This window comes from Chroicocephalus ridibundus, chromosome 18 (genome assembly GCF_963924245.1).
Source record: "Chroicocephalus ridibundus chromosome 18, bChrRid1.1, whole genome shotgun sequence".
Lineage (NCBI taxonomy): Eukaryota > Metazoa > Chordata > Aves > Charadriiformes > Laridae > Chroicocephalus > Chroicocephalus ridibundus.
In genome coordinates, this window is record NC_086301.1 from 8,019,477 (window position 1) to 8,043,241 (window position 23,765).

The window sequence follows — 23,765 nt, forward strand, 5'->3', positions numbered from 1 at the left end:
TTTGAGGGCCGTCGCTCGCCCCTCCAGAGCTGTTCAGCAGTCTCTCCATCGTATCCTGGCACTCCGCGCTCAAATTTGGAGACTCCCTTCCTTCGAAAAATCCATCGAAAGTGCAATTTGGCAGCGGCTGTGGGGTTTTTGTGCTGCGCCGAGAGACTGCACGTGGAGTTCCTCCGCTCAGCTTGGCCAAGCAGCTGCGGGACTCCCTCCACTCTGCGCTGCCAGCAGTGTCAGCGTGGGTTTTTGGGGAGCGACTACACTGCCAGGAGAAACTTCATCCCGCGGCTCCTTCCAATTTCCCTATTGCTTATTCTGGATCCCATTATTGGGATCCCTCTCCCTCGGGAGCTTTCCTTGGAGCCAGGTTCCTTCCCCCGTGTCCCGAGAGCGGGGTGAGGGGCGAGACTGAAGAACTGGGGAACCGCAGCTGATGTTCTGCCTCAAAATCGCAGCCGCCAGCGTTCGGTGTCTCTTGGCCTGTCCCCAAAAGCTCGGGCCTGGCGGCAGGACTTTCTCCAGCCCCTCCGGCTGGTTTGGGTGCAGGAAAGGGCTCTTTGTACCCAACGGGGCCACCGTGTACCTGACTCTCGGTAGGGTAATGCCCTGTCCCCTGCCTCCCCGCTCCTCACGCGGGGCGAAAATTGCCAAGGGAGCCCCACGCCCCTCGAACACAGCACCAGAAATACCTCTGCTTATGAGAGAGGGACGTAAAACCACCAGGAGCCGGGGAGCGGCTGTGGCTGGGGAGGAATGCTGCCTTCCCAGCCCGGTGCCGTGGCTGCTGGTTTGTTTTGGGGGTTTTTTGTCTATTTTGGGGCGTGCTATTTGCGAAAAGGCTTCCCCCTGTAATTACCAGTTGATTTAACGCACCATTTAAGCTGTCATTTACAGCCGCCTGGTAGGGAGCGCTTGGCAAGCGATGCCTCCAGCCCTACAAAGTTGCTTCTCGAGCTGGTCACGCCTCAGACGACACCAGAGCCCCTGGGCAGCAGCAGCAGTCGCCGTTGTCTCCTCTTCCTCGATAGAAAAATGTCCCTCTCGCACACGGCCGCCGAGTACATGCTCTCCGACGCTCTCCTCCCAGATCCCGGCGGTTCCCGAGCCAAGGGCCTGCGGTTGGAGCTGCCGAGTGATCGCCTGCTGAAGTTCGTCACCGTGGGGCTGCCCCTCTTCCTCGTCTCGCTGGCTTTCGCCCGGGAGTTCTCCGCCGGTGAGTCGCAGCTTTTGCAACAGGGATATTCGGGTTGCAGGCGATTGCTGGTGGCTTTTCGGCTACGACTGCAAAACCCTTGTGGTCATGGTCGAAGGCGGGGCAGCCTGGAAACCCCATTTTAGGAACCGTTCTGCCTCAGGGATATTTATTGATTGGTTTTAATGGATTATTGATCACTGGGAAAGCCCAGGAATGGCCTTGCTAAACCCCAGGACCGGCGGTGAATCGATGCCCTGCCTCGGCTGCTTGCCCCCAGCACCTTTGGGTGCCGCAGGGTTGTTTCCGAGGAGGAGGAGGAGGAGGGTGCCAGCAGGGCGGCTGAGGGAATACGTCCCGCTGGGGTTTGCTGGGCAGCACAGAGGGTTGCATTGATGCTGCGTCGTGGCCTCAGGCTAAATCTGGCCTCAGCCGACGTCCCACTGCTGCCCCTGGGGATTTGGTTTGACTTCGGTTTCTGGCCGGTCTCTAATTCCCCTGTCGTGTTCAAAGGGTTTGTGTTTGGGAAACGATGGAAAAGTCCCGGCCGGAAAACACAGTGGTGGGGAAGCACAGCTACAAAATGACTGCGAAAAAGGCCTTTTTAATTCAAAGCGATGCCTTAGATGTAGTCACCCTCCTGCAACGCCTCAGCACCTGGCCGCGGAGCGCTCGCCCGTGCTCGCTGGACCTCCTTGGCTGAGGTTCCCCCTTCTCCTCACCCTAGGCTCGCAGATCAGCTGCTTCTCGCCCACCAACTTCACGGGGAAGCAGTCCGCCTACGTGGACACGGCTTGCTGGGACTCCCTCCTCCACCACGGCTTCGACACCGAGGGACACGCTGTCACCAAGTCCCTCTGGGCTCTCAAGGTATGGGTCAAGCTCACCTCCGGGTGCCCTCAGGTCCCGCCTGGGCGCGCAGCAGAGGTGAAGCAACTCGGCACCCGCGCAACGCCCGCTTGTCCCCTTTGCTCAGGTCTTCCCCTACTCGCTGCTGGTGGTGGCGGTGCTCATGTACCTGCCCTACCTGCTGTGGCGTTACGCGGCCGCCCCCGCCCTCCACTCCGACCTCCTCTTCATCATCGATGAGCTGGACAAATCCTACAACCGCTCCGTGCGCCTGGTGCAGCACATGAGGAAGGTCCAGCAGGCCAGCGCCGAGCCGGAGCGATTCTGGGAGGAATACGAGAGGTGAGACCTCTGGGTGGCCTCGACTGGTCACCGCATTCTTCCCAAGTCCCTCCACGTGGTGTGGCTGCGGTCACATTCAGGATGGACTTTGGCGAAGTGACTCGATTTTGGGGGGGTGGCTCTAAGTCCTCGCTGTGTCCCCTCTGCCCCCAGGGCCCGCCGGGAGAGGTATTTTGAGTTCCCGTTGCTGGAGCGTTACCTCACCTGCAAGCAGCACGCCCACTCCCTGGTGTTCATCTACATCCTGAGGAACCTGCTGCTGCTCTTGTTCTTGGCTGCCACCTGCCTCTACCTGGTCTTCCTCCACCTCAACATCTTCTTCCAGGACGAGTTCAGCTGCTCCATCAAAACGGGGCTGCTCCAGGAGGAGCCCCACATCCCGCCGCTCATCCCCTGCAAGCTGGTCTTCTTCTCCGTCTTCCAGCTCATCAGCCTCTCGGTCGGTGGCGTCTACGTCCTCCTCATGCCCGTCGTCATCTACAATGCCCTGCAGCTCTGCCAGTGGGACAAGGGGCTGCTCTCCGTCTACGAGATGCTGCCCGCCTTTGACCTCCTCAGCCGCAAGATGCTCACCTGCCCCGTAAACGACCTCAATGTCATCCTCCTCTTCCTCCGGGCCAACATCTCCGAGCTGACCTCCTTCAGCCGCCTCAACGCCGTCAGTGCCTTGAGGGAAGCCACCGCCAACAAGGAGGACATCGACACCGTCGTCGACTTCATGACGCTGCTGGCCGGGCTGGAGACCACCAAGCCCAAACCCCCCGAGGCCGACGGCAGCGTGTCCCTCCCCAACGGCGGGGCTCTAGGTAGGCTTTTTCAGTAGAGAAGACTTCTTCGCTCTCCTCTTGGCTCCTCCGCAGCCAGATCCCACCCGGTGAGGCTGGATCCATCCAGCGTGGCCCTAAACCCTTTGCCGAGACCTTGAGGGTTTTTTTTGGGGAGAGTTGGGGGGCTGCCGGGGGGGCCGACGGCTCCGTTTGCAGCTGGGGATGGGTTCTGGCAGGCGGGATGTGATGCTACTGCGAGCCCACGCGTGGGCAGGAGTTGCTATAGGAACGGAAAGCGGAGAGCTCGCGGCTCAAATCCAAGCTCTGGGCAAACCGGGGGGCCGGGCGGGGGGGGGGTCCCCGTTTTTGGCAGAGAGAGCAGTGCAGCCTGCTGGGAGCGGGGAGCTTTACATCCCGGGGGGGCTGCTGGCAACGATGTGGTCTCACGGGGATCCTCGACCTGGCAGGGTGGGAGCCAGGCCGCCTGGGCTCCTTTCCCGGCCCTGCATCCAGTCTGAGGGCTGTGGTTTTTAACAAAAACACCCAGATTGAGCTGTATTTAGCATCCTGGTTGGCATGGCAACCGCAGGGCTAGCACAACTGGCTCTCGGGCTAGTCGCACGCTGGCGGAGAAAGCCCAAGATTCCAGTTTACGATTGCCCAGTCAATTAACTTCCTCCTTTTCTTCTCCCCCTTGCCCAGAAGCGAAGCCTGGAGTGCAGGCGATGGGAGAAGCCTCCCGGGACTCGCTCGGCTCTGCCTGACCCTTCGGGACCTGCCCAGTTGGTCTACTGGGATCCAGTTTGATCCAATTCCTTCCTGTCAGCGGTCGCTCGAGTGCATTAAACTCTGGTTTTGATACAGCCTGGTGGGGTGATGTCTGTAACGCGACAGTGGCGGCCGGGCTGAGCTCTTCCCGCGTTCGGGGTTCCCCTTCTTTACGTACGATTTTCCAGGGGGAAAAAAACAAAAAGGCTCAACAGTCATTTTTTTGTGCGCGCAGACCCTCTCAGCCCTCTTATTCTGTGCGCTGGGTGTCACACCGCACCTCTTCTTCCACACAAATTTCCCTGCTGATTGTGGCAGGAGCCGGGGAACGGAGGACTAAGGGATGCTCCTCTGAAGGGGCAAAAAAGGACCCAAGAATAAAACGAGCTGGGTTATGACCTATTTATTAGCGCAGGGAGGCGGAAGGCCACCAAGCAACGCCCCCTCTGCAGCTCCCCCCCTCCCAGCCCCAGCCTTAGCCTTTGGTTGTGGGGTGGTTTTTGTTGGCAGAGGTTCTCCCTCCCCATCCCCACCCCACCGAGGGGGGAGGCCGGTCCCTGCATCCTGCCACCACCCCGCCAACGGGGGTCAGGTCTTAACATAACTTTTCATAAATTTCATTTTAAATTGGCTTGCTAATTAATAATAAATTATGGTTTTTTTTCCCCCCTGCAGCCTTGACTTCGGGCCAAAGAGGAGCAGGAAAGTGTTTAATTAGTAAGACAGTAATCAAGCCAGCCGCCTCCCCGAATCGGAAAGGCACGATGCCAGCAGCCCCGCGCTGCTTTGCGAAAGGTCTGAGCTCCCTCCGCCGTTCCCTCGCCTAAATCCCCCCGGCGATGCCGGAGCTGGGGAGGAGATGCAGCTCTCTCCCTCCGGCGGGTTCGGAGCGCCCCGGGATTTTCCCTACGGGCAGGGCGTCCAGGAGGAAGGGGGGCGCGGGCAGCCCCCGGGTGTTGTAGAGGGCGCAGGACTGGTACTCGCAGGGCCACTCGGCCCAGGCGTAGCGCAGGGCCAGCACCAGCGTCCCGCAGCCAGCCAGGGCCAGCGTCACCGTGCGGGACCCCACCGCCACCACGGGTGCCGGCAGCCACCCGCAGGGTGTGGAGCAGCAGACCTGGGTAGGGGAGAAACCTCCATCAAGGTGGGCTTCCCTCTTCCAGCCCTGGGGGGAAGCTTTCCCCTCCTCCCCCCAACCCTCACCTCAAACGCCCGCGTGTCCCTCTGACGGCAGACGAGCTCCTGGCTGTAAGTGAGGTTCAGCAGACCCCTGGTCACCTCCAGGACGGCCCGGGTGGGATACGGCCCCTGGAAAACCAGGTCTTTCTCCCCATACGCCACAGCCCTGGCGCCCAGCTGCAGCCGGTGGGCCACGTTCTGCTTGTCCCGGGGGTGGATGCTGCCGAGGAAGAGGAGGGAGGCGTGGGGTTGGTAGCCAGTAGCTTCGTCCCTGCGTGTCCCCACCACCCGGGACTCGCCTGCCGTAGGGCGAGCGCTCATCGCACAGATCCATGGCCACGGCCATGAAGGTGCCGGGCATCCTGGCGTTGGGGACAACCCCCAGATCAGCTGTTTGGTGCCAGCGGAGGCGGGCGAAGCTGTCGTCCGGGCTCTGCCGGCGATAGGTGGACAACTGCAAGGCAGAGAAAGGGGTGGAACTGGGGAAGCGGAGCAGGCATTGCTCCCAAAACCAGCCGCTGCGGTCCCTGCCCAGGATTCGGCACCCCGGAAGGATTTGTCCGTGCGTTTACAGCATCCTCTCCCTCCCATTGGCTTGGCAGTACAAAAAGATGGATAAAACCTCTCTGAACACCATGGCAGGGTGGGGGTCCTGCCCTTTGTCCCCCCCTCACCTGCACGAAGCCGAAGGGGAGGAGCGGCTGCGTCTGCCCGGCCGATCCGGCATGGAAAGCCCGGCGCCAGTCGGCGATGAGCGCGGGGAAGGTGCAGTTGTACAGGTCCGTGTGCAGGAAGGTGTTGGCCTCACCTGGCACCAAAAGAGAAGGGTGGGTGGGACAGCGGGGAGCTGCTCCGTGCTGGGGGGGGCGCAAAAAATTGGGGAGGGGGCTTACCCTGGTACCAAGCGACACCCTGCAGCGTCATGTTGAGCAGCGGGTGGATCATGGCGTTCCAGAGCACGGAGGGCGTTTGCGGGCCGGAGAGACGGCGGTGCTGGGAGATGCCGGAGGCCAAAGCTGGGCTTAAGGGAGTGCAAAATGCAAGCTGGAGCTCCAGGAGCAAAGCTCGCAGGGGCAAAGCAAACGCTGCCCAAAATGGGGAGCCCCGCGGTCCCCGTCTTTCCCCTGCCACCCCCGAGATGTGCCTTACATTCTCGGCACAGGAGGGGATTTTATCCAGAGCGGGCGAAACGATGCACGGAGGGGACAATGGGACTCTGGGAGAGGCGGTGGGGTGGGAAGGGGGTGAGGATGCCCCCAAAAAGCCACGTGACGCGGGGCGGGAGGTGTTTCCACCACTTCTCTCACCTCCCCGCGTCCTCCGGGAGCCCGCAGGCCCGCAGAGCCCTTCGAGAAGACCAGGCTTCAATGGGGGTGCCTCCCCAGGCCGCCTCCACCAGCCCGACGGGGTACCCCAGAGCCTCGTAGAGGTAACGCCCCAACAGCCAGCAGACGGCCGAGAAGTAGGTGAAATTCCCATGGCCCAGGTTTTCTGTTCAAGAAACGGTGAGCTGCAAAGGGGGGAAAAAAAGGGGGGGGGGGGGGAAACTGCCATTTCCAGGCTTTTATTTTTGGAGGCACGTTGCACTCACCGGCCGTCGGGATGGACCACGGCAAGTCGATGCGCTCCAGGTCCTCCAGCTCCACGTCAGAGCGGGCGGGTGCCACGGCGAAGACGCGGACGTAGGGGTAGCGAGCGGCGTCGGCGAGCTCCCGGGTGGCGTTGGCGATCTAGGGAAGGGTCGGGAGTGCGCGAGGCGCTTCCATCTCTGCCTGATCCCTGCCCGATCCCTGCCCGAGCCGGCGGGATTGGGCTGCGCTTACCTGCAAGACTGTCATCGCCATGTTGCTCTGCCCGCTGCAAAGCCAGACGTCTCCAAAGTAGACGTCCCGCAGCGTCACGTTCTCCGAGCCTTGCCCGGCTGTCAGCGCGTAGGGACCGCCCCGATCCATAGGGTCCAGGACAGTTGTCCATGTCCCAGAAGGTCCTGGAAGAAGATGGTGCTTATCTTTCACGATCCCAACGAAGACCTCAAGACCTTCACAAAGAGGTGGGATGAGTGGCCAGCAACCAGTGGGGATGGACGGGCAGCGAGGGAAAGCTTCCCCACCGCGGAGCTGGGCTGGGGAAACGGATTTTGGAAGCTCCCTGCCATCCCAGCGTCTTTGCTCCTGCAGGATCTTAGGGGTTAAAAAGAAAATCTCGAAGACAAATGTGTGTCAGAGCAGAAGCTGCTGGGAGGAACCGGGATTACAGGAGCAGCTTGGTGTGTGTGACACCGAGATGTCTCCAGCTAATTTTAGAGGCGCCGAATCAAGGCGTAAAGATATTCTGCTGGAATTTAGCGTGGATTTTCTGGCCCGGCTGGGGCTGGATCCTGCAGATCTCCCGGTAGCGGCAGATCGCTGCTCTCTCACAAGACGCCTCCGGGTTCTCCAGCCCATGGAGGAGCCCTTTAGGCAGCAGTTTCACCCCCAAAAAGGTGAGCAGCAGCCCCCCGAATCACTAGGCAGGGAACGAGGCCACCAACTGAGATCGGAGGTGCCTCCAAGCCCCCCCCCCAGCCTCGAGGCGACGTCCTTCAGGGCTTCGAGATCCTCTGAGGGGGGGGATACATCAAAAAAGCAGCCAAGAGATTTCCCCGGAGATGGTTTTGACAGGGAGAAGAGCTCAGTCCGTCCCCCCCCGCTCCCCGGCTCCCCTCCGCAGCCTCAGCACTCGGCTCCAACCCACGCCGTGCCACCCACCCCCGCGGCAGCTCGGCTCCTGCGTCCCGCTGGTAGCAAACCGAATTGAGCAAAGGCCGGCGTTGGCGGGGAGGGGGATGGCTGAACCCCCCCACCCCAGATCTCCTGGAGAAGGGGAAAGCACAGCCCCAGGCCCGCAGGAGCTGGAGATGTCACTGTCACCTCTGCAACCCCACCCGACAAGCAGGTCCGGTTTGGCACCTCGGCCACCAAAACCACCGGCCCCGGTTGGCCAGTTTGGAACCAGGACCGACCTTTAACTCGCACCGTCTTCTTCATGACGATGAGGCCACTGTCCTCGGAGAGGACCACGGTCACGGTGGCCCCCGGCTCCCCGTAGCCCCACACCACGGCCCCCGCCGGCTCCTTCTGCAGCACCATGTGGTCGCCATAGTAGGACGCGAAGCCAAGCATCGCCCCTGGGATCAACAGAGAGCGCAAACGTCACCTCCAAGAGGCCAAAAGCAACTCCTCTTAAATACACATTATTTCAGGTCCCGCTTTGTTGTAGCTTCCTTCACTCCTGCTCAACCTTAAGGTGGTTAAAAGCACCGAGGAACTGTGGAAGCGTCAGGATTTAAAGTCCCCAGGAGAGGGAAGTCACCTCCCAAAGCACAGGAGCTTGTGTCACACAGTTTGGATACAGCTTTCAGTAAAAATTTCTTCTAAAAACCATACGGGAGCGTCTCCGCCAGCCCAGCCTTGGGCTAATAAATATGTTCTGACATTTTTTTTTTTTTTTCCCCTTGCAAAAAAAGTTTGGCGAGCAGTTGGATGGGAAACACCGGGCAAAGGCGCCTTCAGCAGGGAGGGGAGCAGAGGTCTTGGCCCCGGCACCCTCAGAAGCCCCATTTTTTGAGGTGCGAAACTAAAACCACACTGGGAAGGGGGGTCAGGGCCACATTTGCAGGGCACGGAGAGGTGATGTGAGCAGTGAGCCCCGTCGTAGCCATCAAACCGGGGCTCCCCTCCGCAGCTCGTCCCAGGCTGGCTTTAATGAAGGAAAGAAACGACGTCCTCAGCCTCTCTGAACTCAGCCGCAGCGCTGCTTCCCACCGTCTCATGCGACGAGGCTCCGGGAAGGACGAGTTACATAAAAAAAAAAACGAGTTGGAGGAGAAGAAAAAAAATAAAAAATAAACCCCGAGACGCCGGGGAAGGGACTGGAGGCTATAAAAAGCGGCTGGGAGGAGGGAAGGGAGGAGAGCCCACGAGACGCCGCCGAGGAGCCGCATGCGACTCCCGCCTTACGTAAAGCATCGTCCCACGGCGGCAGCGACGTGCCAAGGCTGTCGAAGGGGGGCTGAAGGGGTGCCAAGGGCATCAAAGAGGGTCTGGGGGGGGTTCCAAGGGTGTCGAAGAGAGGCTGAGGGGGCGATAAGGGCGTCGAAGAGGGGCTGGAGGGGTGTCAACGGCATTGAAATGGGGATAGGAGGGTGCAAAGGGCATCGAAGTGGGGCTGCGGGGGTACCATGGGCATTACAAAAGGGCTGGGGGGTGCCAAGGGCCCTGAAGCAGGGCTCAGGGTGGTGCCAAAGGCATTGAAGAGGGTCTGAGGGGGGGTACCAAGGGCATCAACGTGGGGTTTAGGGGATGCCAAAGGCCCCAAAGCAGGGCTTGGGGTGTGCAAAGGGCATAGAAGTGGGTCTCAGGGGGGTGCCAAGGGTTTCGAAGTGGGGCAGGGGGGTGCAAGGGGCAGCGTAGCAGGGTCCGGGTGTGCCAAGGGCACCAAGGCTGGGCTCGGGGTGGGTATGAAGGGTGCCGAAACAGGGCGGGTGGGTGCAAGGGGCCCCGAAGCGGGGCTCTGGGGGGGGTGTCAAAGGCATCAAAGTTGGGCTAAGGGGGTGCCAAGGGCCCCGATGCAAGGTGGGGGGCGGGGGCGAGGACATCAAAGCTGGGTTGGGCGGGTACCAAGGGCATCACGGTGAGGCCAGGGGGTGCCGAGGGCCCCGAATCAGGGCTGGGGGGGTACCCAGGGCCCTGAAGCAGGGCCGGGGTGGGTACTAAGGGCATCATGGCACGGCTGGGGGCGGGTACCAAGGGCACCACGGCGGGGCCGGGGTGTGCGCAGGTCCCCGAAGAGGGTCCCGGGGGGTCCAGCCCCCCCCCAGCCCTTTACCTGCGGCCACCGGAGCCAGCGCCAGCAACACCCAGGCCGCCATCCCGGGGGCGACGCGGGGCCTGAGGGCACGGCCCCCGCCCACCCCAGCCCAGAGGGGGCGTGTGCAGCGCCGGGGGCGTGTGCAGCGCCGGGGGCGTGGCCTGGCACGGGGAGGGGGGGACGGTTGCTAAGCGACAGCGTCCTCACCACAGCCAGCGGCGCCGGCGCGGCCTGGCCGGGTGGGGGGGGGCCGGGGACGAGGGGAAGGGGCCGAGGGGGGCCGGGAGGGATCGAGGGGCAGCGGGGGGGATCCGGGGAACCGGGGAGGAACCGGGGGGGAACCGCGGGGGGAACCGGGGTAGAGAGGGGGGAGCCGGGCCCTCCGCGGCCGCTGGTCCCGCCCCGCCCGGGAGGCCGCCGCGCACGCGCCGTGGGGAGGCGGGCTGTGCGCAGGCGCGGCGGGCGGGGAGGGGAGCGCCCCCTGGCGGCGGCGCTGCGCTCCACCTCGGAGCCGAGGGTTCGAATCCCGCCGCCTCCCGCTCTCCCCCGCCGCCCGGTCGGGACCTCTCTGACCCGGGTTGTACGGCGGCAGGGGGCCCGGGAGAGGCGGCCATGTCCACCCCCTTCTCCAACATCACTCTACGGCTGCCCGACGGCTTCCAAAACCTCCTGGAGGGGCTGGCATGGGAGGTGCTGCGGGCACAGCCCGCCGATGTGGTGGCTTTCGCCGCTCAGCACTTCCAAAAGCTGCTGGAGCAGAGAGAGGGTGAGTTGTCCCGGCCCGGCAGTGCCCAGCCCTGCGCTTCCATCCCCTGTCCCACACTGCATTGCCTGCCCATCCTGTGTGGCATCATTGCTGCCACATGTGCCGGGCATCAGGCCTGCCCGTGTGCCCATCACCCATGACGTAGTCCCTGCCCCATGCGCCCATTGCCCCTGGTGTCAGACCTTCACCTTGTGCCCATCACCCTGGGTGTCAGGCCTGCCCCATGTGCCCATTGCCCATGACATCATGTCTGCCCATGCGTCCATCACCCAGGGCATCAGGCCTGCCCCATGCGCCCATCAGCCATGGAGTCATGCCTTCCCCATGTGCTCGTTGCCCAGAGCATCAGGCCTGTCTCGTGTGCCCATCACTCAGGGTGTCAGGCCTGCCCCATGCGCCCATCACCCCAGGCGTTGTGCCTGCCCCGTGTGCCCATCACCCAGGGCATCAGGCCTGCCCCGTGTGCCCGTCACCCCGGGTGTTGTACCTGCCCCATATGCCCATCACGCCAGGCATCAGGCTTGCCCGTGTGCCCATTGCTCATGGCATCACTCCTGCCCCCTGTGCCCATCGCCCAGGGCATCAGGCCTGCCCTGTGTCCCCATCGCCCAGGGCATTGTGCCTGCCCTACATGCCCATTGCTCATGGCGTCACTCCTGCCCCATGTGCCCATCACCCCAGGCGTTGTGCCTGCCCTGTGTGCCCATCACCCAGGGCATCAGGCCTGCCCCCCCTGTGCCCATCACCCAGGGTGTCAGGCCTACCCCGTGTGCCCATCACCCATGGCGTTGTGTCTGCCCATCACCCGTGGCATTGTGCCTGTCCCCTGGCCCTCCTAGGGGACTTAGCACCTTGCCCATCCCTCGTGCCATCCCCCCTGCCCCGTCTGCCCATCCCCGGGGTGTCAGGGCTGCCCCACGTGCCCGTCCCCGGGGTCTTAGGCTCCACGTGCCCATCCCTGGGGTGAGAGGCCCCATGTGCCCATCCCCAGGGTGTCAGGCCTGCCCCGTGTGCCCGTCCCCGGGGTGTCAGGCCCCGTGTGCCCATCCCACCTGGCACTCTCCTCCTCTTCCCCCAGGCAGCTCAGCCGACCCGGAGGCGCGGGAAGCCCGGCAGCAGGACCACCTTCTCCCCCAGCCCCCCGTCCAGGTGGGCTTCACCCCCCCCGGAGAATTTGGGGTGCCCGGGGGGAAGGGCCGGGACCCCCCCCCCCACCTCCGGTGCCCCCCACCCTCATCCTCTGCCACCTCAATTTCACATTTTTCCTGCTTTTCCCGCAGGACGAGGAGAAAGAGGACAAGGAGAAGGAGGAGAAGATGGGGAGCACGGGCACGGTAAGGGACACAGCGCCCGCACCCAAAACCGGGCTGTTTGAGCCCAAAAAAGCATCCGGGGCCGGAGGCGGGGGGGAGGGGGGGGGGAAACTGCCAGCACCAAACCACCAAAATTCCTCCCCAAAAATCCTCCCTGGGGATGCGGCAGAGAGGAACGGATCCCCGGGGGGAGAGGGGGACGCACGCCCCCGTAACCCTCTGGAAAAGGGCCCCCCCCGGGGCCTGCTCCAAATCCCCCGTTTGGCCCCCCCCCAAAAAAACCCCAAATTGGGGTGGGATGACTCAAAAAAAAAACCAAAAACCCAAAAAACACCTCGATTTCCCCACCAGGCTCCTGCCCTCCTCTGGGGAGCGGGCGATGATCTCCCGTCCCCCCCCCGCCAGCCAGCCCCACTGCGGTGCTTTGTTAATGAGAATTTTTCTTAACGAGGTCCCCGCCGTTATTAACGATTCTCACCTGGGACTTCTTTTTCCCTAAAAAAAACCCGGGTTTAGGGGCCGGGCTGAGCACGAGATGATATTTTAAGGCTCTATATTTAGGCCCCTTCATCCCTTGGGGCGGGGGGGGGGGGGGGGTTTGTCAAAAATTGAGTAGTGTCCCTGCCGGAGGGAGGGATGTGACATTGCTCCTCTTCCGTCCTCCCCCCGCCCCGCGCCCTCCAAGCACCGAAATCCCCGGGAATTTTGGGGAGCGCCTCGCCCCATCCCATCCAAACTGGTGAAATGTGAGGTTTTTCCCCCCCCGCCCCCCAAAATGGTTTAAAAATGTCGAAAAAATAATTAACAAAAAAACCAGTGATGGGGTTTGCGGCAAAACTGGCTGCTTTTTTTATTTTTTTTTGGGGGGGGGGTGGGGGTGACACCCATGTTCACCCCATTCCCCCCCCCCGCCCCATTCCTGTTTGTCCCCATATCGCTCGCCCACGGCGGCGGCTCCCCCGGGAAAAAACAGGAAGGAGGGATTGGGGGGCGGGGGGGGGGGGCAGGGGGCGAAGATAAGCTGGCGGGGCCGATGCCAACCGGCTACGCCATGACCCCCCCCCACCCCCAACGCCGGCTGCCAGCTCCCGCTTCGGCAGCCGGAACGCTGCCCGCCCAGGGCACCTTTCCAATATCAGATTTTCCTTATTTTTTTTCCGCCTTGTTTTTAAAGGATTTTTTTTTTTTTTTTTTTAAATAAAAAAAGCCAAAAACCCCTCAGGACCCCGCGCCCCCCCGCCCGCCGCGCCCGTTCCCCCCCCACCCCCACCCCCCGCTTCCAAAATTTTATCGGGATTCGGATCCAAGAGGCGCTGGAGCACCTGGAAAAGAGTCACCCCGATATTCCACGTCGCCCCCCCGCCACACACACGCGCGCGCACGCCAGGATGGGATGTTTTCTGGGATGAAGGGGCCCGGAGAAGGAAAACGCAGAGCCTGGAACGGGCTCAAAACCCGCCGTTAATGATTAGAAATGTTCTGGCATTTGGCGTCCCTCCTCCGCAGCCGCAGCCTGCGGGAGATGCCGGCGCTCGGTGGCTCTGCCAGGACCGGGGGGCCGCGGGCCCGAGCGGATTTTGGGGATGGTGGCGGGGCCCTGCGCCGCTGGAAAAACGGGATGCTGACCGCTCTTGTGTTGGAAACCGCTCCCAACCCCCCCCCCCCCCCCCGCCCCGGTTTTGTGAAATTTTGGGGTTTACTGGTAGCAGGATAATCTTCCCAGCATTTTGCATCCTAGTTTTGGAGATAGTTTTCCCAGATCTTTGACGCACGAATCATCCCAAAATCCCTTTCCGCTCAGCTCCCCGCAAAACGCCACGTCTCCCCTCGCTGCAGCGGGCGGCGATGGATGTGGAGGGTCTAAAAAAAGGGAAAGGGATCGTTTTCCGGTCTAAAAATCCCAGCCGAGGCTTCGCCTGGAAGCCGGAGCAGGGTTTTCTGGAGCGGAGCAACTTTTGCCCCCCTGCACTGGGCTGGTGGGAAGAGGGATGGGATGGGATGGAATAAGGATGGGATGAGGATGGCATGGGATGGGGTGGGGATGGAGATGGGATGGGATGAGATGGGATGGGGATGGCATTGGACAGGTGGGGATGGGATGGGGATGAAGATAGGATGGGATGGGGATGGGGATGGGGATGGGGATGGGGATGGGGATGAGGATGGGATGGGATGGGATGAGATGGGATGACGATGGCATGGGACGGGGTGGGGATGGGATGGGGATGGAGATAGGATGGGATGGGGTGGGATGGGATGGGATGAGATGGGTATGGGGATGAGGAAGGGATGGGATGGAATGGCGATGAGGACAGGATGGGGGTGGGGATGGAGATAGGATGGGATGGGATGAGATGGGGATGGGGATGGGATGGGATGGGATGGGATGGGATGGGATGGGATGGGATGGGATGGGATGAGATGAGATGGGATGGGATGGGGATGGCATGGGACAGGGTGGGGATGGGATGGGATGGGGATGGCATGGGATGGGATGGGATGAGATGGCATGGGATGGGATGGGCATTGCATGGGATGGGGTGGGGATGGAGATAGGATGGGATGAGATGGGGATGGGGATGAGGATGAGATGGGATGGGGATGAGGACAGGATGGGGATGGGGTGGGATGATGAGCAGGGTGGTCTGGGTGCCCTGGGGAGCTGGGGGTGTCGGGGGGCAGGAGATGCCACCGCCTCCGCCCCGGCTGGAGCAGCCTCAGGGACAGTGGTGGAGACAGGGATGGGGAGAGGGAAAGGGCTGCTGATAGGGATAGGGATGGGGCCAGGGATGAAGGTGATGATGGGGGTGGTGACAGGGACAGGGATGGGGAGAGAGATGATGATGGGGTTGAGTTTGGGGATGGCATGGGCATGAGGACAAGGATGGGAACGGTGAAATGGGCTTGGAGTTGGGAATGGGGACAGGGATGGGGATGATGATGGGGATGGGGACAGGGACGATGGTGGTGGAGGTGATGGGGATGAGGACAGGGATGCGGATGGCGACAGGGCTGGTGGCAGCGCCAGAAATGGGGATGGTGATGCCACTGGGACAGGGATGCTCACAGGGACGGTGAGGAGGATGATGATGATGATGCCGGTGATGGCAAAGAGGAAGGTCAGTGCCACCAGACCTCCGAGCAGGACACGGCCCCGTGAGCGAGCCCGGCTGGGGAGCGCAGCGTGCCCCGACTGCACGGGCAGACCAGGGGGTGCCAGTGCCCGTCTGGGGGGGGCCAAGCCGCATTTTGGGGGCCGGCCGGAGCCGGTACCGGTGTGCGGAGCCCATGGGCGACGGATGCGGTTGCTTAGCAACTCCCAAACCCAGATTAGAGGCGAGCGAGGCGGGCGAGGCGGGGGGCTCCGGGCTGCAACCCCTTGCCTCCCCCTGTGAGTCCCCCCCCCCTCTTTCCTGGGGTCCCCCCCATCTCGCCCCGGCACCTCGGCGTGGTCCGAGGGTGGAAGCGGGGTGCGGAGGTAGCTCCGAGGGCTGGGAAAATGCCTGGGTTTGCAGGTGTGGCTGGAAAACCCCCCAAATTTGGGGCGAGGGGATGCTGCTGCGAGCATTGGGGGGAAGGGACACTCCCCCCCCTCAAAAACCCCGAAAGCGGAGCCCCCTCCTCTGCACGGAACCGCGTTTGGGCGCGTCACCCCGGATGCGCAGTGGGACCCTTCCTCGCCATCCTCATCCTCGCCATCCTCATCCTCACCCGCCTTCGGGACCAAGCCCGAAGTAGGTCGGGAAGATTTTGCCCACCCGGGGCGGGGGGGCAAACCAAGCCAAGCATCATCCCCCCCCCCCCAAAAAAAAAAAAAAAGTTGCTGCAAATTTCGGCAGGGCCCGGTTAAACCCGCCGCCGCGCCGAGGGCGAGCCCCGAAAGCCCCGTTAAATATTGGATCGCCTCCTCCGCGCCCGATTTTTTTTCTATTCCGGTGAAACTCTCGAGGCGAGCCGCCGGCTCCTTTAAGCGTTGAAGGAGGGAGTTGGAGGCTGCGAAAGAAAAATCGGAGGAGGCGGCAAAAAAAAAAAAAAAATTAAAAAGAAAAAAAAAAATTAAAAAAAAAAATTAAAAAAAATTAAAAAAAAAATAAAAAAAAAAAAAGGAGAAAGGGAGGGGGGGGTGTGGAAAGAAATAAATATATATATATATAAGAAACACCACTCCCCCCCCCCCCCACCCCCCCCCCAAAAAAAGGCTGGCAGGGGTGTAGGGCTGATAGGCTCGCCCGGAGGAAAGCGCATTACGTAGGCAAGCGGCTCCGCTCAACTTGCCACCTGCGCCGGGAGAGTCGCCGGGGAAGCGAGACCCTGCCGGAGCCCCTCGCCCATCGCTGGCCACCCACCCGTCCTCCGCCATGGACTGCTGCAATGTAGGTTTCTCCCCCCCCCCGCAAACACCCACCCCCCCAACACCGCGCCCCGGCTTTTTCCCCCCTCCCCGCCACCACCATCCCCAGCATCTCGCTTTTCTGCATTTAATTCACTATTATTGTTGTTATTATTATTACTGGTCCCCCGGCTGGAGCGGGGTGGGGGGGCAGCGGAGGGGATTTTGCGGGGGGGGGGGGGTGGGGGGGTGATGCTGCCGTGGGTGCTGCACCCAAAAGCTCAACCAGTTCTGCGTTCCCCCCCCCCCCACCCCCCCAACTCATCAGCGCTGCTGCAAACCCCCAGGCCCATATTCCACTCCCCCCCCGCCACTCCCGACCCCCTCCTCATTTTCCACCCCCCCCACCCCCCCCACCCCCCCATTTCACACCAGTTCGGGATCCGTCCCGCCAAGGGCTGGCAGCCGCTCCGCAGCCCGGCCAGCATCCCGGTCAGGAAAAGTACCCCCCCCTTCCCATCCCCAAATTATGCCAGACAAGGTGTTGGGGGGCGGGGGGGTGTCTGCTTTTCTCTCCCCGCCCGCCCCCCCAGATTACTTTCCAGGTGGGATCAGAGATTCCTTATGGATACAGGGATAAATCGGGGCGAGCAGGGGGCTGCGCCCCTCCACCTTCACCCAGGGGGGAGCACCCCTCGCCTCCCGGCCGCCAGCCGGCTTCGGGAGCTGATCCGACAGAAAACCACAGCCTTTTCCTCCTTTTTCCTTCCTTCTCCCCCCTCCTTTCCCCCCTTTTTCCTCCCTTCCCCCTTTTTCCCCCTTTTTCTTCCCTTCCCCCCTTCTTTTCCCCCTCTTTTCCCTTTTCCCCCTCTCCTGCTCAGCCAGCAGCGCGGAGAGCCACCCCCCCGCCCTCTCCAGAGAGGCAAAGCCCACCCTGGATGTAGGATTTCTTCCCCCTGGATATGGGATTTCTCCCCCCATATATCGGATTTCTCCCTCTGAATACAGGATTTCTCCCCTGCACATAGGATTTCTCCCTCTGGATATAGATTCTTCCCCCTGGATGTAGGATTTCTCCCCTGGATACAGGTTTTCACCCCCTGCATGTAGGATTTCTCCCCCTGGATGTAGGATTTCTCCCCCTGGATGTAGAATTTCTCCCCGGATATAGGTTTTCTCCCCCTGGATATAGGATTTCTCCCCCTGGATGTAGAATTTCTCCCCGGATATAGGTTTTCTCCCCCTGGATATAGGATTTCTCCCCCTGGATGTAGAATTTCTCCCTGGATATAGGTTTTCACCCCCTGGATATAGGATTTCTCCCCTGAATATAGGATTTCTCCCCTGAATTTAAGATTTCTCCCTGGATATAGGATATGTCCGCCCCTTACACAGTTTTTTCCTTCCCTGAATATAGGATTTCGCCCCTGGATATAGGATCTCTCTCTTCGATATAAGATCTCCTCCCCCTGGAGATAGGATTTCTCCGCTGGATATAGGTGTTCCCCCCCCTCCCATATATAGGATTTCTCCCCTGAATATAGGATTTCTCTCTTGGCTATAGGATTTCCTCCCCCTGGCTATAGGATTTCCAGCCCTGGCTATAACATTTCCGCCCTGGCTATATCATTTCCACCTCGGACCCGTCACTTAAGCCGCCGCCGCCGCCGCTCTTTTGCTCCCCTCGCCTTTCGCGACGGTAAAACAACCCGAGCAACTTTGCGGAGCCGTGGCGCACATGGAGGGGAAGAGCATCCCTCTCCCCCCTTCCCCCCCCGCCCCCCCCCCCCCCCCAAATCTGCATCTTCCAAATAAACACCCCCCCCAAAAAAAAAAAAACAACCCTCCTTTAAAGCGCTCCCGGGGCGATGCAAAGGATGCACGGCAGCGTTGCCGACACCGGAGCATCCAACGCCGGCTCGCTCCCGGCTCGTTTGTTTTTCCCATGGTTTTTTTTTTTTGTTTTTTTTTTTTTTATTTTTCCCGTCCCCTCCCACCCCGGCCCTTGACCTCGGCATCAAGTCCAACCGCTCCGGTGGGACGCGGCAGGAAGGGAGTGGGCTGCAGTGATTTATCCTGAGGGAAGGGGTTTTTTCCCCCCCACCCCACCTCCGGCATCGTTCCCTTCCCAAATTTCCTGGTGTTTTCAACCCAAGCCCTGAGCAGGGATGCGGGAGGATGCAACAGGCTGCGAGGGGAGGGGGGAAACTGAGGCACGGCCAGCTCGGTTTGCGCCGCGTGACATCCCCCCCCCCGCCCCGGGTGCCAAAATTCTCAACCTCTGCTCCAATGGATGCTCCTCTCCTTCCGAAAAGCAGGATCCGGCCTCAACGGGGCTGGCTGGGGTCAGGCTTCTTGTAGCCGGGTGGTCTGGCAGGGGGGGGGGCAGGGGGTGTGTGTGGAATTTAGGGACCAACAGTGGGGTGAAGCATCTTCTGCCGCTACACCTGCAGTTGAAAATCCCCCCCGAGACACCTGCACGAACTCTGATTTTTAGCAAAAAGAACCCTAATTTGTAGCAAAGGACCCTAATTTTTAGCAAGGGACCTTAATTTTTAGCAAAGGACCCTAATTTTTAGCAGGGGGGCTAATTTAGGACCTTATTTAACGGATTAAACTGGGGGGACAGATGCCCTTTTTGGGGCGTCACTGGCCATAACCCTCCCGTTGCCACCGGCAGGAGGGAGCCTGCACGAAGCTGGATGAGGACATCCTGGACATCCCCTTGGACGATCCCGACGCCAACGCGGCGGCCGCCAAGATCCAGGCTAGTTTCCGCGGCCATATGACCCGCAAGAAGATCAAAGGGGGGGAGATCGATCGGAAAACCAAGGACGCCGAGTGCGCCAACAGCACCCGCGGCGGCGACCTCCGCAACGGCGACTAGGTACGCCCCCAAATCTCCCTTATCCCACCCCAAAATTAGGTCATTTTTTTATGAGGCTGCTGCGCCGAGCGTCCTTCCCCGCGCGGGTTGGGGATGGAACGTCTTGCCCGGCGCCGGCTGGGGATGCAGCATCCTTCCCCGTGCCGATTCGGGATGGAGAAGCGGGGCCGGGGCGGGGGGGGGTTATTCCCAGGAGGTGGAAAGCCCGCAGGCAGGCAGCAGGCAGCCCCTGCCTGCCCTAATTTTGTGAGCGCGCCGTAGTAGTTAGCACGGGAAGGCGAAGCCCTAGATTTGAATTGAATTTCTCCCTTAGCAACACCACCCCGAACGCCTCGCCTCAGCACATGCTATTTTTAAAAGCCTGTGTCACAGTCTCCTGGCAGGAAAAGGTAAATTTAAAAAGCGCCCACGGGTGCCGAGGCCGCGTGGCAGTGGGGCCCGGGGGGGGGGGTGGCTGTGCCGTGCCGGTGCCGTGCCGTGCCGTGCCGTGCCGGCGTGGTGAGCGGGGAACGGCCCCGGCTACTGGGAAGGCTGGTTTGGGGTTAGCGACGGGGAGGTCTCGCTGCCGGCGCGGCCACGTGTGTGTGTGGCAGGGCTGGAACTGGGATGCAGTGGGGATGCAGTGGGGATGAACTGAGGATACCGGGGGGGGATACTCTAGGGATGCAGTGGGGAGGCAGTGGGGATGCAGCAGGGATGCAGTGGGGATAAACTGAGGATGTAGTGGGGATACACTAGGGATGCAGTGGGGATACAGGGGGGATACACTAGGGATGCAGTGGGGATTCAGGGGGAATAAACTGAGGATGCAGTGGGGATACACTAGGGATGCAGTGGGGATACAGGGGGGATACACTAGGGATGCAGTGGGGATACAGGGGGGGATACACTAGGGATGCAGTGGGGATTCAGGGGGAATAAACTGAGGATGCAGTGGGGATACACTAGGGATGCAGTGGGGATACAGGGGGAATAAACTGAGGATGCAGTGGGGATACACTAGGGATGCAGTGGGGATACAGGGGGAATAAACTGAGGATGCAGTGGGGATACAGGGGGGATACACTAGGGATGCAGTGGGGATACAGGGGGGATACACTAGGGATGCAGTGGGGATAACCTAAGGATGCAGTGGGGATTCAGGGGGGATAACCTGAGGATGCAGTGGGGATGCACTAGGGATGCAGTGGGGATACAGGGGGAATAAACTGAGGATGCAGTGGGGATACAGGGGGGGATACACTAGGGATGCAGTGGGGATACAGGGGGGATACACTAGGGATGCAGTGGGGATAACCTAAGGATGCAGTGGGGATTCAGGGGGGATAACCTGAGGATGCAGTGGGGATGCACTAGGGATGCAGTGGGGATACAGGGGGAATAAACTGAGGATGCAGTGGGGATACAGGGGGGGATACACTAGGGATGCAGTGGGGATACAGGGGGGATACACTAGGGATGCAGTGGGGATAACCTAAGGATGCAGTGGGGATTCAGGGGGGATAACCTGAGGATGCAGTGGGGATGCACTAGGGATGCAGTGGGGATACAGGGGGAATAAACTGAGGATGCAGTGGGGATACAGGGGGGGATACACTAGGGATGCAGTGGGGATAACCTAAGGATGCAGTGGGGATTCAGGGGGGATAACCTGAGGATGCAGTGGGGATACACTCGGGATGCAGTGGGGATAACCTGAGGATGCAGTGGGGATACACTCGGGATGCAGTGGGGATAACCTGAGGATGCAGTGGGGATACACTCGGGATGCAGTGGGGATTCAGGGGGGATAACCTGAGGATGCAGTGGGGCTACGCTCGGGATGCAGTGGGGATAAACCAAGGATGCTGTGGAGATGCAGCGGGGATAAACGGAGGATGCCGTGGGGATGAAGTGAGGATGCTGTCGGGATACACTGGGGATGCAGCGGGATGAGCTGAGGATGCAGGGAGGGCGCAGAGGGGATGAACTGAGGGTGCAGGGGGGGGGATTCAACAAGGATGCAATGGGGGGGGGTGCAATGGAGGAGCAGTGGGGCGGCAGTGAGGATTCCGTGCGGATGCTGTGGGGCTGCAATGGGGAAGCAGCTGCTGTGAAGCTCATTAGGGCCATGAGGCTCATTAGGGCTCCCTCGTTAGGTGGGCTGAGCTGGGTACCCCCCCCTCCCACTAGTATCTTCTGTCCTGGGGGGCCCAGGCTGGGTGTCCGTCCCCCCCCCCGGGGGCTCCCGGCTGCTTGTCTGGGACTGGGTGAGGGCAGGCTGCAGGCAGGAGCGGGCGCAGGCAGGGACAAGGGTGCAGGAGCAGGGCGCAGGCAAGGTGCAGGCAGCGCGTGGGCGGCTGCAAGTAGGGCACGGGCAGGGTGCGGGCAGGGTGCAGGCAGGGTGTGGGCAGGGCACGGAGAGGGTGCAAGCTGCAGGAGCAGGGCGTGGGAAGGGTGCAAAGAGGGCAGGGTGCGGGCAGGGTGCAGGCAGGGAGGGGACGGGGCACGGAGAGGGTGCAGGATGCAGCGGCAGCAGGGCAGGAGGTGGACAAGGTGCAGGAGAAGGGTGCGGGAGGAGGGGTGCAGGCAGGGTGCAGGCAGGGTGCAGGAGCAGGGCATGGACGGGTGGCAGGCAGGGTGCAGGCAGGGCGCAGGCAGGGGCGCAGCAGTGGGACGCAGGAGCAGGGCACAGACAGGCCGCAGGCGCAGGTAGGGTGCAGAGGCAGGGTGCAGGCAGGAGCAGGGTGCAGGCAGGGCATGGGAGCGGGTGCAGGCAGGGGGCGGGCAGGGGGCAGGTCGCGGCAGTGGGATGCAGGAACAGGGCACAGGCAGGGCCGGGGCAGGGTGCGGGACCAGGGCGCAGGCAGGGTGCAGAGGCAGGGCGCAGGCAGGAGCAGGGCACAGGAGCAGTGTGCAGGCAGGGCACAGGCAGGATGCAGAGGCAGGGCGCAGGCAGGAGCAGGGCGCAGGCAGGATACAGAGGCAGGGTGCAGGCAGGAGCAGGGTGCAGGCAGGGCGCAGGTAGAGGCAGGGGGCAGGAGCAGTATGCAGGAAGGGTGCAGGCAGGGGCTGTACACCTGCAGGGCACAGGCAGGAGCAGGGCACAGAGGCAGGGCGCAGGCAGGAGCAGGGCGCAGGCAGGACACAGGGGCAGGGCGCAGGAGCAGCGTGCAGGCAGGGCACAGGCAGGATGCAGAGGCAGGGCGCAGGCAGGAGCAGAGTGCCAGCAGGATACAGAGGCAAGGCGCAGGCAGGAGCGGGGCGCAGGCAGGAGCAGGGCGCAGGCAGGGCGCAGGTAGAGGCAGGGGGCAGGAGCAGCATGCAGGCAGGGTGCAGGCAGGACACAAGCAGGGGGCAGGCTGCAGGCAGGAGCAGTGTGCAGGCAGGACGCAGGCAGAAGCAGGGTGCAGGCAGAGTGCAGGCAGGAGCAGGGTGCAGGCAGAGTGCAGGCAGGAGCAGGGCACAGGCAGAGTGCAGGCAGGAGCAGGGCGCAGGCAGGAGCAGGGCGCAGGCAGAGTGCAGGCAGGAGCAGGGCACGGGCAGAGTGCAGGCAGGAGCAGTGTGCAGGCAGGGCGCAGGCAGGGCGCAGGCAGGGCTGGTGCCCGCGCTGACCGCTCTCTCCTTGCTTGCAGGGGCCGCCGGCTGCTCCCCGGACCCCCCATCGCCGCCGAGCCCCCGCCGAGGCCCAGGACCCCCCGCTGCCCCCCGCCACCCCCTGCATGTGCCCCCCGGGGTCCCCCCTGCCCCCGGCTGCCCCCCCCAGCCCCGGGGTCCCCCCGCCCCAATAAAGGTCCCTGCCAGAGCCCCGGCCTGTCCTTGGCGCCTTCCGACTGTCACCTGGCGGAGCGGTGAGGTCACGGCGGCGCGGTGAGGTCACAGCGGGGCGGAGGTGGGATTGTCACGGGGGTGGCCGGTGGGGGGGTGGGAGGGGGAAGGCGGGCGGGTGATGCCCAGCCGTGACGTCACGTTGCGCCAGTGCGGGACGTCGCTGGCCGGTGCGACAGCGCCCGGGCGCGCTGACGTCACGGCAGGGTGTGCGCTGATGTCACGCAAGCGGGCGCAGCGCCGCCGGTGGGTGGGAGAGAGCTCGTGTGACGCTCTGCGGCCGCGGGTCGGGGGGGCGTGACATCACCGCCGGGCACACGACGGCTGGTGTGACATCGTACAGGGGCGTGTGACGTCACTGCTAGAGGCGCTCAGAGTCACACACGCGCGTCATGTCACTGCCGGCAGCGCGACGGCAGGGGGTGACATCCCGCGGGCGCGCACGACATCACCGACGGACATGGGGCAGCCGGCGTGACGTCACACGGGATGCCACGATGCTCGTCGTGACATCACCCCCCCCCCTCCACCTCCCCGACACAGGGCGTGACGTCACGGCGCCAGACAGGTCTTGGGGGGGTGACAAGGCACGCGTGCCACCACGCCACGCCGAGGACCCTGGAGGCGGGGCGGGGAGGGGTGTGTGCGTGCGCCGTGACATCACACAGCCGCTGTGACATCACACAGCCGCCGTGACATCACACAGCCGCCGCGCCGCCG

General features: G+C 62.3%; 4 protein-coding genes across 9 annotated transcripts; 3 read left to right on the top strand and 1 right to left on the bottom strand.

The window, feature by feature from the left end:
- The first annotated feature begins 72 nt into the window (after positions 1 to 72).
- Positions 73 to 3,969, top strand: PANX3 (pannexin 3). Its single transcript, XM_063355062.1, has 5 exons — positions 73 to 1,210; positions 1,917 to 2,059; positions 2,166 to 2,380; positions 2,534 to 3,186; positions 3,850 to 3,969. Exons 1-5 carry the CDS (start codon positions 1,030 to 1,032, stop codon positions 3,909 to 3,911), a joined length of 1,254 nt encoding a protein of 417 aa, XP_063211132.1. The 5' UTR covers positions 73 to 1,029; the 3' UTR covers positions 3,912 to 3,969.
- SIAE (sialic acid acetylesterase) lies at positions 3,134 to 10,079 on the bottom strand. Of its 5 annotated transcripts, XM_063355054.1 has the most exons (11): positions 9,961 to 10,023; positions 9,093 to 9,207; positions 8,096 to 8,260; positions 6,918 to 7,081; positions 6,686 to 6,824; positions 6,402 to 6,585; positions 5,988 to 6,115; positions 5,769 to 5,902; positions 5,394 to 5,548; positions 5,119 to 5,314; positions 4,413 to 5,032 (listed from the first exon to the last, which is right to left on the bottom strand). In XM_063355054.1, the coding sequence occupies exons 2-11, from the start codon at positions 9,163 to 9,165 to the stop codon at positions 4,739 to 4,741; spliced, it is 1,632 nt and encodes a 543-aa protein (XP_063211124.1). In that variant the 5' UTR covers positions 9,166 to 9,207; positions 9,961 to 10,023; the 3' UTR covers positions 4,413 to 4,738. The 5 variants fall into 5 exon arrangements, with proteins under 5 accessions (XP_063211127.1, XP_063211128.1, XP_063211124.1 ...); XM_063355057.1 differs by lacking the exons at positions 4,413 to 5,032; positions 9,961 to 10,023 and adding an exon at positions 3,134 to 4,083 and having other exon boundaries at positions 9,093 to 9,582; XM_063355058.1 differs by lacking the exons at positions 4,413 to 5,032; positions 9,961 to 10,023 and adding an exon at positions 4,100 to 4,266 and having other exon boundaries at positions 9,093 to 9,580.
- A 56-nt stretch (positions 10,080 to 10,135) lies between these two features.
- Positions 10,136 to 15,181, top strand: SPA17 (sperm autoantigenic protein 17). Its single transcript, XM_063355509.1, has 5 exons — positions 10,136 to 10,181; positions 10,535 to 10,708; positions 11,787 to 11,857; positions 11,989 to 12,314; positions 15,091 to 15,181. Exons 2-5 carry the CDS (start codon positions 10,555 to 10,557, stop codon positions 15,179 to 15,181), a joined length of 642 nt encoding a protein of 213 aa, XP_063211579.1. The 5' UTR covers positions 10,136 to 10,181; positions 10,535 to 10,554.
- Positions 15,182 to 16,211: 1,030 nt separating this feature from the next.
- On the top strand, positions 16,212 to 23,022 carry NRGN (neurogranin). 2 transcript variants are annotated; one of them, XM_063355263.1, is made up of 3 exons: positions 16,212 to 16,394; positions 19,032 to 19,238; positions 19,552 to 19,628. In XM_063355263.1, exons 1-2 carry the CDS (start codon positions 16,380 to 16,382, stop codon positions 19,236 to 19,238), a joined length of 222 nt encoding a protein of 73 aa, XP_063211333.1. In that variant the 5' UTR covers positions 16,212 to 16,379; the 3' UTR covers positions 19,552 to 19,628. The 2 variants fall into 2 exon arrangements, with proteins under 2 accessions (XP_063211333.1, XP_063211332.1); XM_063355262.1 differs by lacking the exon at positions 19,552 to 19,628 and adding an exon at positions 22,853 to 23,022 and having other exon boundaries at positions 16,215 to 16,394.
- Positions 23,023 to 23,765: the final 743 nt, after the last annotated feature.

Coding starts and splice junctions, on each gene's coding strand:
- PANX3 (XM_063355062.1), top strand. CDS start 1,030: ATGTCCCTCTCGCACACGGCCGCCGAGTACATGCTCTCCGACGCTCTC. Junction 2,060..2,165: donor AGTCCCTCTGGGCTCTCAAG/GTATGGGTCAAG, acceptor CCCTTTGCTCAG/GTCTTCCCCTACTCGCTGCT. Junction 2,381..2,533: donor TTCTGGGAGGAATACGAGAG/GTGAGACCTCTG, acceptor CTCTGCCCCCAG/GGCCCGCCGGGAGAGGTATT.
- SIAE (XM_063355054.1), bottom strand. CDS start 9,165: ATGCCCTTGGCACCCCTTCAGCCCCCCTTCGACAGCCTTGGCACGTCG. Junction 7,082..8,095: donor GAAGACGGTGCGAGTTAAAG/GTCGGTCCTGGT, acceptor ATCTTCTTCCAG/GACCTTCTGGGACATGGACA. Junction 5,903..5,987: donor GGGTGTCGCTTGGTACCAGG/GTAAGCCCCCTC, acceptor TTTTGGTGCCAG/GTGAGGCCAACACCTTCCTG.
- SPA17 (XM_063355509.1), top strand. CDS start 10,555: ATGTCCACCCCCTTCTCCAACATCACTCTACGGCTGCCCGACGGCTTC. Junction 10,709..11,786: donor GCTGCTGGAGCAGAGAGAGG/GTGAGTTGTCCC, acceptor CTCTTCCCCCAG/GCAGCTCAGCCGACCCGGAG. Junction 12,315..15,090: donor CAAAAAAACCCCAAATTGGG/GTGGGATGACTC, acceptor GGATGCTCACAG/GGACGGTGAGGAGGATGATG.